This window comes from Chanos chanos, chromosome 2, assembly GCF_902362185.1.
Source record: "Chanos chanos chromosome 2, fChaCha1.1, whole genome shotgun sequence".
Taxonomy (NCBI): Eukaryota; Metazoa; Chordata; class Actinopteri; order Gonorynchiformes; family Chanidae; genus Chanos; species Chanos chanos.
Genome location: NC_044496.1, coordinates 59,174,180 through 59,188,285, shown reverse-complemented (window position 1 = coordinate 59,188,285; position 14,106 = coordinate 59,174,180). Strand labels below are relative to the sequence as shown.

The 14,106-nt window shown below is 42.7% G+C and overlaps 2 protein-coding genes across 2 annotated transcripts in view; both read right to left on the bottom strand.

Annotated features, from left to right (window-relative positions):
* Positions 1-4,134: 4,134 nt before the first annotated feature.
* LOC115805508 (MICOS complex subunit MIC27) lies at positions 4,135-7,960 on the bottom strand. Its single transcript, XM_030766110.1, has 9 exons — positions 7,924-7,960; positions 7,413-7,512; positions 7,213-7,332; positions 6,891-6,945; positions 6,705-6,803; positions 6,443-6,534; positions 6,134-6,247; positions 5,639-5,696; positions 4,135-4,893 (listed from the first exon to the last, which is right to left on the bottom strand). Exons 2-9 carry the CDS (start codon positions 7,452-7,454, stop codon positions 4,790-4,792), a joined length of 684 nt encoding a protein of 227 aa, XP_030621970.1. The 5' UTR covers positions 7,455-7,512; positions 7,924-7,960; the 3' UTR covers positions 4,135-4,789.
* Positions 7,961-12,521: 4,561 nt separating this feature from the next.
* Positions 12,522-14,106, bottom strand: part of LOC115805110 (connector enhancer of kinase suppressor of ras 2-like) — a 70,064-nt gene continuing 68,479 nt past the window's right edge. Inside the window, exons 22-24 of the mRNA XM_030765591.1 lie at positions 13,799-14,106; positions 13,000-13,199; positions 12,522-12,731 (exon numbers count right to left, since the gene is read on the bottom strand). The exon at positions 13,799-14,106 is cut by the window's right edge and continues 317 nt beyond it. Of these exons, the coding sequence (XP_030621451.1) occupies positions 12,522-12,731; positions 13,000-13,199; positions 13,799-14,106 (718 nt within the window). The remainder of the gene's footprint in view (positions 12,732-12,999; positions 13,200-13,798) is intronic.

Below are 14,106 nucleotides of genomic sequence, written 5' to 3'. Positions count from 1 at the left end.
CGGTGTTTCCTGGCCTGTTACAGCAGTAATACCTTACTCAGATCTAGCGGTGTTTCCTGGCCTGTTACAACAGTAATACCTTACTCAGATCTAGCGGTGTTTCCTGGCCTGTTACAGCAGTAATACTTTACTCAGATCTAGCGGTGTTTCCTGGCCTGTTACAGCAGTAATACTTTACTCAGATCTAGCGGTGTTTCCTGGCCTGTTACAGCAGTAATACCTTACTCAGATCTAGCGGTGTTTCCTGGCCTGTTACAACAGTAATACCTTACTCAGATCTAGCGGTGTTTCCTGGCCTGTTACAGCAGTAATACTTTACTCAGATCTAGCGGTGTTTCCTGGCCTGTTACAACAGTAATACCTTACTCAGATCTAGCGGTGTTTCCTGGCCTGTTACAACAGTAATACCTTACTCAGATCTAGCGGTGTTTCCTGGCCTGTTACAGCAGTAATACTTTACTCAGATCTAGCGGTGTTTCCTGGCCTGTTACAGCAGTAATACCTTACTCAGATCTAGCGGTGTTTCCTGGCCTGTTACAGCAGTAATACTTTACTCAGATCTAGCGGTGTTTCCTGGCCTGTTACAACAGTAATACCTTACTCAGATCTAGCGGTGTTTCCTGGCCTGTTACAGCAGTAATACTTTACTCAGATCTAGCGGTGTTTCCTGGCCTGTTACAGCAGTAATACCTTACTCAGATCTAGCGGTGTTTCCTGGCCTGTTACAACAGTAATACCTTACTCAGATCTAGTGGTGTGTTACAACAGATTGTTGCATTTTATGATAACATTTAAAAAATTCACACAAACATGTGGAAATATGCAGTGATGGGCTGCGTAGGACACTGAACAGGCATGTGCTCTTTCCTCTGTGGTCACAATGGTCATCAATCCCAAATCTCAAAATCTACCAAATGACTACTTATTAATTACTTTGTCAAGTCAGTGATAGCATAAATGATACTGATCTCTATAAAACGGGGGAAGCTTAAAAACAACTGATACTTAAAAACAAACACTGATGCTTTGTAATGACTTAATAATATCTTTCATTTCAAATAAATTAATGTGATTTCTTCATTCATTTCCGGATGTTCCCTCGCTCTCTCTCTCTAGCACGCATACACACAGGCTGGGATAGAAGGTTCAAATACTCAGGTCTCCTGCTGCGTGGGTGACAGTGTGAGAGAGCTGGGTTTTGTCAGGGGTCACTGTGTACACACACTCCTCTTGCTGTGATTACTGCCCTCAGACGTGTGTTAGTGTTCAATGCATCATTAAGATTCAATAGGAGATAAACAGAAACATCAGGGCTTTGCCAACAGACAACAGTCATGCTTCTGAAAACTGAACTCTCATGACCATTAAAACAAAACAACACTTCCAAAGTGCCTCACAGTTAACAGACACTGTTAACAGACACCGTTAACAGACACAGTTAACAGATGCCAATTTCAGCAGAAGAGCAAGAGTAGAACAAATGAAATGCTTAAAGCATCATTAAACACGGTGCCAGTGAGAGGGCTCATCCTGTTTACAGATGGGTTAGAATCAGACACACAGTCACTTGAATGATACCACTCAATGATTCATGTGACAGATCTCTGCGGATGCTGCTGTTCAAACCTAAGTGCATTTCCGTCGAGCCAGAGGAGTGACCAGGTTTTGTCCGGTGCATTTGATCCTGAGGGAGTCAGAGGCATTCAGGCAGACGACACATTCCTCACAGCCAATGATCCACATCCTCCCCCGGTGTCGCCCCACAGAAGAGACCAGTTCAAGTCTCAGATCTTCAGAGAAATCATTAAATGTGAGACGGTAACCCTTCGCCCTCTGACGTCTGTCTGACAGCGGGCATGTGGTTCTGAAAACACACAAACATGACGGGACTATAAAAACATCTGACTCTTCAGCTGGATCCTACCTGTGCCCATAAGGTCATGACCCCTGCAGTGTGACTCTGTCCATGACAGTGCTGAGGATCACGTTGTGTAAATCGTCTAACGCACATTATTTTACAAAATATGACCATTTTTTACATTTCTCAAACCTGAAAAAATGTGTGGTATTTGGTTAATATTTATTATGATGATGATTCAAGACTACTACATACATTCATGAACACTAATTTGCTGAACTATATTCATTAATTTTGTTAATCACTATCTGTTCCTGCACAGTCAAACCTCATGCAACAAAATTAGTCAAAATCACAACCAAAAGACTGAAAACAGATAATGGTGAATATTAAAACACACCTTTGTGTCTGTGTGTGCATTTTAATCGAGATTTTCATTATGACTGGATTATTATCACAAATTCCGTTAGTAAACAACAAAATAATCGTGTAGAAATACAATTCTAGTTACAAATCACCATCTCTGGTTTATGTCTTAAATCTATGTTAACGTTTCTATTTCCTTAAAATAAAAGTAAAAAACACGTTTTATTTAGTTTATTATTGATACTTGAGGTATGTCCGTTGGACAGTAACTGTGACTAACTACAGTTTAGCTCTGTGTTGTCAGATTTTACTGATCTCTGTCTGCAGTCTGAGGTGATGGGAAATGGGAATTGTTTAATGTACTGATGCAAACCCCGTAATGTCCGATCAGTTTGTAGCCCAGAGGGACCATAAATAGTTTATACAATAAATAAAAATAAATAAAATTATATCAAAGTGTTAAATAGTTTGTAGAAACCCCAAAGTTTGAGGCATATGCCAAATAAGTCATATTAATTCTAGATGTATAGCCAATCCCAGTTAGACAAGAATTCTCGGCACATGACAGGTGTGCGCGAGAGAGAAAGAGGAGAGGAGACGCCAGTAAATTGACCGTTATATTCTTCAAAGGTGAAGGAGAGATTCACAAAAGAAAAAGGTCTTTTTTTCTGTTTTGTCCAGTTGTATTTTCTAGTTGTATTTATATTATTCGGAACAGTGCTTTAAGTTAAAGTGTCTTATTTTTACGGACTTCAAACCGAAGTCACAGTGTCATTACCCGAAGTACGTGTAGTTTTGTGTCGGTCAAGGAGATACCAGAGAGAGGTTTAGGCCACCGGGAGTGCCAAATACCACCTCTGGCAATGCTGGATATCGTTGTCGTCAGTTCATCTCAGTTGATCCAACGCTTGATTTTCTGCCCTGGGACCAGCTTACAACACCATAAGCGGAAGGAGGTACCTTTTTGTTTTGTTTTTTTGGCTCTAACGTGTGAAGCGGCTGGCTTGTTTGTGGCCCCACCTGCAACGACACAGGCCTGCAACAAATAGAGGAGACTACTCCGTCTGCAGGGTATCGTGTGTGAGGTGTGTGTGTGTGGGCTCCCATTTTCTGTGTCTTTCATTCGTGTTTGTTTTAAAAAGAGTAGTATATGAGATTTAATTGTTTAAGATAGCGTTAACTGATACAGCGTATTGATATCACATTTGTATTAACATTTATTTAAATCGACATCGAGTTTTAATATGTATTTCTAAATTGCTAATCGAATTTATTTAAATAGTTGTAAACTGGTATTGAGTTTTCGATCTATCTTAGTATTCATACGGGTATGGTTTTGTTTTGACTGACATAGTTACTCTTTTTTTAGCGTCAAACTTATATAGCATCGTGCTACATGTTGCTATGAAAACTTAATCGAAAGTATAAAGTTTTGACTTGCATCATTCCTGTGAAATCTATTTGTGCTTGTTATTTTCTTGTTTAGTTATTTCCTTTCTTTTACTTCAAAATCAATCTGTCCTTACTATTTCAATTACAATAAACAACCAATTATACTCAAAGTATTTCTCTTAGTATACCTAGATAAGGAAATCTTTGGTACTGGTTTAGTGAGGGGCACCCACATTCTGTAACCCTAAGAGAAATCTATTTAATTTAGTAAATCATTAAACATACTGACCAAAAGAATTAGGACAGATCCACCCTTAAAAAAGAACAGGCCTATGCCTTAAATTGGATCAGGGGTAAAGGGCGTTACAAGTCAAACTTATGGAGACGAATCTCAAAGGCGCTTCGTCCTCCATATTTTCCAGTGGATCAGTGCTTTGAATTTATAACCATAACAGACAGAAACCAAACAGAAACTGATCAGTAAAATCAAATGAATCCAGATTCTGACATATCCTTTGATTACTGTTTTTATTTTGCATACATTGGAGGACAGCATCCAGCCAACATTAAGACAGTTCTTTGTCACATGTATTCTGCAGTATAGTCTTTTGTCCAAAGGGATATTTTAGCAGAAATAGGAAAATACTTGAAAGATGTATGAAAATGCTTTCTGCTCTTCTGCAAATGTTAAAGATCTGTTGGATTGGGGCCTCTGTTCCTAAAACACATGGTTTGTTTTTCAGGGTGAATGCCACTAATCTGCTCACACCCAGTACACTTCATTACCTCAAAACAGTTTCAGCAAACAGGGGCAGTCATACTGTGGACCACTTCTCTCATGGCTTTTTCAGTGACACACCAAAGACAAGATGGATTTACAGCACAAACTCATCACCTGACAGGTCAGCATTTTCAGTTTGCAACAACTAATCAGTCTAGATTTCTGTTTGACAGCTTTGAGTCCAATCTTTGGTCAGGTCAATATATTTTGCATTGATGACTTGAACCTCAATCTAAAAAAGCACTGGTCAAAAAGCAGAAAGTTTAAAGATCTCCTTCAGTTTTTCTTTACAACACATACGTATGAGTGAGACATAATCTTCGTCTGTGGACTGGATGGAGGGACAGACAGATGTTTTTCACTTCTCTTCACTGGCTCCTGTCCTCCAGTCATCAGCCGCGTGTGCTGTACAGGTCGGCGTCCTCCGGGTTTGACTGGCCAAAGTCCACAAGCCCAGGGTCCATCTCAGGAACCACTGCTCTCTGCTCTGGAATCTCTGCACACAACAACACAGGCTGGAGTTACCATACAAACCCCCCACTAATTAACAAGCAAAAAACTCACTAATCAACTTTGATACAACTTTGCCACTCAAATATACAAATACCGGAGAAGTGCGGGTTGAAACATAACTAGCCATGTGCGAGGTGGGTCCGTGTCATCATCGTTTTCAAAGGGGTCAGTATTCACCTGTCTACATGGCGGCAGAAGGGTTGTATTTTCAAAAGATTCGCAACAAAACTTTTCAGTGTTTTCACTGTTATCATGTGGACGGGGCCTGAGTGGCAGGTTCAGCTTCTAAAGACACTGTAGAGACCTCAGAGCCCACTAAGGGAGCAGTCTCCTCTGTCCCAGGTGCTGACCTGAGACCAGTCTCTCAGGTGTGGGAATATGTGTTGACTGACCTGAGACCTGTCTCTCGGGTGTGGGAATATGTGTTGACTGACCTGAGACCTGTCTCTCAAGTGTGGGAATATGTGTTGACTGACCTGAGACCTGTCTCTCAGGTGTGGGAATATGTGTTGACTGACCTGAGACCTGTCTCTCGGGTGTGGGAATATGTGTTGACTGACCTGAGACCTGTCTCTCGGGTGTGGGAATATGTGTTGACTGACCTGAGACCTGTCTCTCGGGTGTGGGAATATGTGTTGACTGACCTGAGACCTGTCTCTCGGGTGTGGGAATATGTGTTGACTGACCTGAGACCTGTCTCTCAGGTGTGGGAATATGTGTTGACTGACCTGAGACCTGTCTCTCGAGCCGAGCCTCAGGCACTGCTGTAGGAACTTGTGTATCTAACTGAAAAAAACAGAGACAAAGAGAACATCTCTAACACTGAAATTATGACAGTTTTCTACATGCCTGCTGCCTTTCTGGGACTGCAGAAATGGTAAAATACACACAGTATCAGGCCTGATATCACAGATTATCAGTAGGTCTGTTAAGAGATTATCAGTATGTCTGTTAAGAGATTATCAGTAGGTCTGTTAAGAGATTATCAGTATGTCCGTTAAGAGATTATCAGTAGGTCTGTTAAGAGATTATCAGTAGGTCTGTTAAGAGATTATCAGTAGGTCTGTTAAGAGATTAAAGGACTTGAACAGGAGGGTGTATGATACTGAGCTGCATGTTCACATTCTCTCTAATTGAGTCAGTGAAATTGAGCGTATCTTAGCGTGCCTGTCAGAGAGATCTGAAATCAACAGTATAAAACATGAAAATGAATTGGACTGTACCATTGGACTAATTAGTGGGGGTGCACCGGTGTCTTTGATGGGGTTTGGTTTCCATAGCGCTGCCACTGCAGTGCTTGTCCACTGGGAGGCAGCATACAGCTTCTTTCCACTCATCTAAATACCAGCAAAAAACACACACGCTAACACAAATACACCCAGCTCATCACTAGAGTCATAAGAGAGAGAGGCACAGTTTTAAATTATCAAAAATTACAATTATACCAAATCTGTCCTATATCAACTGCAGTATCCTTATCTAACTGAACACACAGTAATGTCTGAAATGCAGTGAAGAGGGTGAGAGCAGACCTTCAGCACTGCCACCGTCTGCGCAGGATAGCACACGGCTGCGCCTGCACCAGCCAGACTCAGCGGGAGTCCCAGTCTCTTCCACCGTGGCCCTGGCCGACATGCCCACAACACGCCAAATATCATAACGTCAAAAATAGACCCACAACAGACATGCTCCTACAGTAAATATTATGCTCCCTTGTCTCATACCACACTAACATCCCAGCCCCACAGAGGTCCAGATTTATTCCCACAGTGGGTCTAGAGCCAGTTAAATCACCTTTCCGTGCCAGAATAACTCCACCCAGGCCAGACACAGCAATCACTCCAAACCTGGGGAGAAATCCAGGGGAGGGCTCTTTGAGGAAGTGATAAACGTCTGTAAAAAGGCAGATATAAGTGAGCAAGTCCACGCAAATGTGTGTCTGTTAAACAGTAGACAAAAGAGCAGTGAACAGTGGCTCACCCTGTCCTGCATGGTATAGATTCACAACTCTTACACTCACTCCTACAAACGTGTCCTAGACAGAAGCATGACAATATTACCATTTCCTCATACGATAATATTGTACTGACAACATCCTCCAGAGCTAGCTTGATTAATCTACAATAAGAAACAAATATTCATAGAAATCCACGTTTAAAATAACAGATTACTGGTCCTACATCAGGGGATGCTATAAGTTTCTCATGCACACTAACTTCTTGATTTTAAGCAGCAGAATTCACTACTGAGCACAGCTGTTGGTGTGAGATGAAAGCAGGATAAGGACAGAGGAGGGCAATACTTTAACGGCTTGCACATAGCACTGAAGTCTTCCTCTCACGGCACTGAGTCCATTCTCCAAGGCACTGGGCTGCTCCGCCACAAAATGGAGCCTCTGAGGCCGCGGCGTGTACACAGACAACTGTTCGGACAAACACATGACAAGTTAAACCAAAACAGACAGGTCTTGCGTCCTGCGCTTGCGTTTTGTCAGTTAATTACCTCACTGGGCGAGAGCTGTCTCTCCGTCTTAGCTTCATCCATAACGTATACTCGCAGAGTAATATTCGCGGACCACGGGGGCAGCTACTACCTTCACAGACTGCGGGGAACATAAAAGGCCAATCGGAACTGTCAGACAATATGTCACTGTAGACAGTGACAGGCTACAAACTAAGACCAATGTACGATCAGCTGGATCTAGGAGTTAACGTATTCCCAAGGAACATGCCTGGCGAATCTAAACGTATTTCACAGTTTTACATTTAAGCAAATTAAGTCTGCTTTAGAGACATGTAAATTTAGGTACAAGCGGTTAGTGAAGTGTATGCACGGCTAGTTAAAACAGCCGGTAGTTCGTAGCTTTCAAAAGAGAAACTATTAGGTCATTACGTCATCAACGTTACGTGTAAATTGCGTTGCCAAACTTTTTTTGTTTGTTTTTTACTAAAATATTGTTAAACGTGCCTTACTGACTAGATAGCATGTAAAACCTAACCAAAATACGTCTCACCTTGGCTGACGTCTTCTTCTCAATAGGTCGCGGCGATATGCCCCTTATCCAATGACTGACTCGCACAGAGACACGACAACTTTCATTTCAGGGCAACACATTCGTCACATTACAATTCCATTCTTGCAAAACAAAGAATACAGCTCATACATCTGTGAAAACTGTGAAAACCAGAAAAAAAGCAGTTCGTGGTAGGGGCTTATCCCTCCGAATCTAACTAAAATAGGAGGTCTTAAGTATTTAATAACAGATCGTTTCTAACTGATGTACTTATTTTAAGTCGCTTTGGCTAAAAGCGTCTGCTAAATAACAAATTGTAAATTGTAAGAACAGACATTCTCAGATATTGTAGAGTTGGCTATACAGTGGGGGTGACGAGTTGCATAGCAACGTGTTACTGTATTTATATTACTTTCTTCTATAACGAAGTAAAGTAAAGCAAAGCATTACAGTTCAAATTTCAATAATCACATTACAATTACTGGATTGTTAAAATGTCATTTACTGCGTGACACACGCATTTTCAAAAGAATGTTTTTCGTGCTTAATATCTAAATTTGACTTACAAAACGGTCCTGGGTGCGAATTGGACAATACAGTGTTCCAGCGATGGTAAAAAAAACATGATTGTAGAAGCAGCTATAACGCGGCACACACCTGACAAGTGTTTGACACATCCCAAAGACACAGGGATGTAGATTACAGGGATGCCGCGTGAAACACTGAAAATCCAAAACAAGTGACATGATTTCATAGTGCAGATGATTTAGTTTATTGAAGTTTTACAACAGGAGTTTACAATCTGCTTTTCCTTCAGTGTATTCATGGCATTCAGAGCCCAATACTTTTCTGTGCAATAAACTTCATCCACAATTGGTTAAAAAGATTTTTTATTTGCCATCAGTCAACACACAATCCCCCACAATGATGAAGTGAAAACACATTATTAGAAACATTGGAAATTATTTAAAAATAAAAAACAGAAATCTCCTATTTGCATAAGGACTCAGACCCCTTAGTACTTTGTAGGACTGGCTTTTAGCAACAATTACAGCTGCAAGTAGTCTTTGGTTTGCTTGTACCACTTTTACACATCTGGATTTGGGCAGTTATTTAACCTGGCAAATCCTTTCAAGCTCTGTCAGATTGAATGGCGAACGTCGCTGACCTGTAGTCTGGAAGTCTCTCCACAAATGTCCTCTGGAGAGACTTTGTCATTAAGGGACACTGAGTGTTGACTGATGGCTAAAAAGTCAATTTAATCTATTTTGAAATGAGTCTATAACACAGAGAAGTGAAGGAGTCTATAACACAGAGAAGTGAAGGAGTCGGAATACTGTCTGAAGGCACTGTATATATTTATTTCTATATAGACATTATATATATATATATATATATGTGTGTGTGTGTGTGTGTGTGTGTGTGAAATCAAAAAGGCTACTTCAGGAAGAATAAATGTCATTTAATTTCTTTACTTTTTTAAATATCCTTTTTTTCATGTACAGAATAACAGTTAGCTAATAATATCATTGAAAAAGAGCAATATGTTCCTTTTTTAATGTCGCAGTGCAACTTACATCTTACACACCTGTGCAATGTATCCAGAGGAGCAGACGACTGAGTGAATACACAGGGGATTCTCAGCCTGTTAATCCCCCACTCTGCCCAGCGCTCTGACACACAGCCAGCAGAAAACAAAAGCCCACAACACATACAACCAGATCTCTGCAATTACTGTCAGTAATTTGAGTATGTCGCTCTGACTTATTTAATTATACAGTAATGTCAGAAATATTTATGAGTAATTAGACAGTCTGAAACCAGAATACAAGTTAACGATGAGATCAGGGTTGGCCTTGGCCCATTGACTTCTTAAAAAAATTAAACTAAAGGGTTTGGTCTCAGATAAATCCCTGTGCAAAGAAAGGCCTCCACTCCTTTCATAGCAGTACAGTGTAGAGTATAGTATAACATCAGTACTGTTACACAGTATAGCATAAGGACTGCTATCGTATGGTATAGCATTAGTGCTGTTCAGATAATCTGAGGCATTGCTGTCAAAAACTTTTCCACTTACCACTGACAGAAATCAGAGGCTTTCTGTAACTCATAGTTATAAAAACACTATTCTGTAGTCAGGCACAGAAAATCTGCCTTTTCCAGGCACTAAACAAGGAGTTGTTTTCAGAGCAGCTCTTAATGATCTGTCTATTTAAACAAAGCCTATGTTTTTCACCGTTTTTCATCCTGATCTCTGGTAGTGTACCTACAACAGATATTTGTATGGTTTCCCCACAGTGAAACCACACATAATAATAATGAAACAAACCAGTGTGTCAGAGTCAATGTTAGCAGAGGCTGGGGAGGTCAGTCAGTCAGTCTGCTGTCAGAAAAGGAGTTTCCTTCTACACCATAAAGCAACAGGTTACCATTCAAGCACAGAAATGCTAAATGTGCTGTTCTTCTCATTTTCTCGACCATTTTTTTCTACAAAACTCTCGAGTGACTCTGTAGGTACAGAATCTAAAGATTGCATTAATAGCAATAGTTCACAGTATTAAACAGTGGCTACGTCTAAGCTCATACGAAGGTCTTTTCATAGTGTGGTTTTGCAGGCTTTACTTGCATGTGACCAGCTTCCAGGGAACAGTCTGGAACAGGTGATACTCAGATCAGATGGTTTGTTCCAAAGGTTAATTCATGATCACTCCACATTTCATCTGTACTGGTCCTGATCAGCAGTGTGATTGGACTATACTGGTCCTGATCAGCACTGAGCAGTATGAGTGGACTGTACTGGTCCTGATCAGTATGAGTGGACTGTACTGGTCCTGTGCAGTGTGAGTGGACTGTACTGGTCCTGATCAGCAGTGTGCAGTATGAGTGGACTGTACTGGTCCTGAGCACTGAGCAGTGTGATTGGACTGTACTGGTCCTGATCAGCAGTGAGCAGTGTGATTGGACTGTACTGGTCCTGATCAGCAGTGAGCAGTATGAGTGGACTGTACTGGTCCTGATCAGTATGAGTGGACTGTACTGGTCCTGATCAGCAGTGAGCAGTATGAGTGGACTGTACTGGTCCTGATCAGCAGTGTGCAGTGTGATTGGACTGCACTGGTCCTGATCAGCAGTGAGCAGTATGAGTGGACTGTACTGGTCCTGATCAGTATGAGTGGACTATACTGGTCCTGATCAGCAGTGTGCAGTGTGAGTGGACTGTACTGGTCCTGATCAGCAGTGAGCAGTGTGATTGGACTGTACTGGTCCTGATCAGCAGTGTGCAGTATGAGTGGACTGTACTGGTCCTGTGCAGTGAGCAGTGTGATTGGACTGTACTGGTCCTGATCAGCAGTGTGCAGTGTGAGTGGACTGTACTGGTCCTGATCAGCAGTGAGCAGTGTGATTGGACTGTACTGGTCCTGATCAGCACTGTGCAGTATGAGTGGACTGTACTGGTCCTGTGCAGTGAGCAGTGTGATTGGACTGCACTGGTCCTGATCAGCAGTGAGCAGTATGAGTGGACTGTACTGGTCCTGATCAGTATGAGTGGACTGTACTGGTCCTGATCAGCAGTGTGCAGTATGAGTGGACTGTACTGGTCCTGATCAGCAGTGTGCAGTGTGAGTGGACTGTACTGGTCCTGATCAGCAGTGTGCAGTATGAGTGGACTGTACTGGTCCTGATCAGCAGTGAGCAGTATGAGTGGACTGTACTGGTCCTGATCAGTATGAGTGGACTGCACTGGTCCTGTGCAGTATGAGTGGACTGTACTGGTCCTGAGCACTGAGCAGTGTGAGTGGACTGTACTGGTCCTGATCAGCAGTGTGCAGTGTGAGTGGACTGTACTGGTCCTGATCAGCAGTGTGCAGTATGAGTGGACTATACTGGTCCTGATCAGCAGTGAGCAGTATGAGTGGACTGCACTGGTCCTGATCAGCAGTGTGCAGTATGAGTGGACTATACTGGTCCTGATCAGCAGTGTGCAGTATGAGTGGACTGCACTGGTCCTGATCAGCAGTGTGCAGTATGAGTGGACTATACTGGTCCTGATCAGCAGTGAGCAGTATGAGTGGACTGTACTGGTCCTGAGCAGTATGAGTGGACTGTACTGGTCCTGAGCAGTATGAGTGGACTGTACTGGTCCTGAGCAGTGTGCAGTGTGATTGGATTTGCAGAGACTCTGAGTGCAGAACAGAAGTACAGTGTTAGGGTTTGGGTAAGGTACAGTGTAGTGATGGCTTCCCCGCTGTATTGCTGCTACTGTTCCTACTCTGGTCCACAGCGAGATAACCAAAGACAGCAAAGACCACACAACAAAGTTTCTACTCAAACTGAACAAGTGAAAGAAACAGAGAGGAACTTCTTCTCATCCTGTACTGAGCTACTTTTGTTCTCTAGACAAAAAAAGAAAGATAATATTTGTCTTAGGCATGCATTAGGTACCCTCTGGGGCTTTTTCCTTCATATCAAAATATGTACACAGACTAAGTCCTCTGCCTGCCACATGTTACAGTGTTAGTGTGGTCACTTGGTTTGGTGTGGTTAGAGGAAGAGTAAAGAAAGGAGGTGGGCAGGAGAAGGAGAGAGGCAGCTGCTCCTCAGACATGAGTCTCAATAAAGGAGTGTGTGTGCGTCACGAGAGGTCCTGCCACCGGGGAGAGTTCGGCTGCCCCTTCGTTGCCTGAGCTAAACTCACAGATGTCCATGAACAGTTCCTGGTGTAGAAGTTTCCACTGGCGGAACTTGTTGGAGGTGAGACTGTGGTCCTGGAGCAGCTGGTTTATAATGTACAGTTCATTCTCCTTAGCCTGGAAACAGCACAGTGGAACCATAAACATCACTGTCTGTCTTCATTTGACTTCTGTGTTTCACCACAAAGCACATTTTTCTGTCTTGAGAATCACAAAAACTATTGAATTATGAGCCGACTAACACGTGTGCCTAAACCAGGACACAGCCATGGAGAGAGTGAACTCTTAACCAGAAGTCAAATTTCTTACTGTGCAGAGAATTCTAGAACATGTGAGATCAGCGTGAGATCAGTGATATATGAAAAGCACACACAGACAACTGTACCTTGAGTGTGCTGTTGAGGGTGCGAACATGATGCAGTTTGTCGTTGATAACAGGGTCAGCGCAGCGCTTAAGGAAAGAGCGACGAAAATCTTGTTTAGTGGAGGGTCGGAGGTTACCAAGGGCAGAGACGTTAGCCTGCTCCAGACTGCGGTACAGCTCCTCAAATCCATCTACAGCCTGGCCATCATGTTGTTCACTCGCTGAACACACAACACACACAGCCAATCAGATCATTCACTGAACATACAATACACACGGCCAATCAGATCACTTACTGAACACACAACACACACAGCCAACCAGATCACTCACTGAACATACAACACACACAGCCAATCAGATCACTCACTGAAACCACACTATACACAAAGCCAATCAGATCACTCACTGAGCAGACATGCTTATTGTGTGCCTGAAATGAAGGCCTATCACAACACCTGGAGAACAGTTTTAGTCAATGAAAACGTTACGGTAAAAGTAAATTGTTTTAGTCAATGTAAACATTACTATAAAAGTAAATTGTTTTAGTCAATGTAAATGTTACCATAAAAGTAAATTGTTTTAGTCAATTTAAATGTTGTAGAGTTGAAATTGTAGAGTTTTAATGCAAATTTGACATGAAATCTTCAGTCCCAGGAGTGTTGAGCTGATGGCTGAATGTAACACACAAAACTGTAACACCAAACTGACTGGTGCGAAGCCCTGTCCGTGGTCTGGTTCAGACGAGTGCAGTCTTTCATGGCTGGGGAAAGAAATAGCTTTGTTTAAAATAACTGGCCATGCTTTGACTTGTACCAACCCTCTGTGCTGGCCTCACTCTTCTTCTCTACAGGACCCTCCTCATCCTCACTCTTCTCCTCACAGCGGCTGGACCGCAGGCTCCTGCCCCCCCTCACGGCTCGGTTCCGTGGCAGGCTCTGGCTGCGCTGTTTATGAGCCTGACGGTGCGCCCTCTCTGCACCCCCCAGCAGTGGAAAGGGCCCGTCGCGGTCTATGTGATGTCTTCGCACGGGAAGCGTGGCCTGTCTCCTGCGCTCGGGCGATAGGATCGGCTGCCCGCTCGACGCTACTCTGACATCGTAACCGTGCTCGCCCTCGGCCGGCACC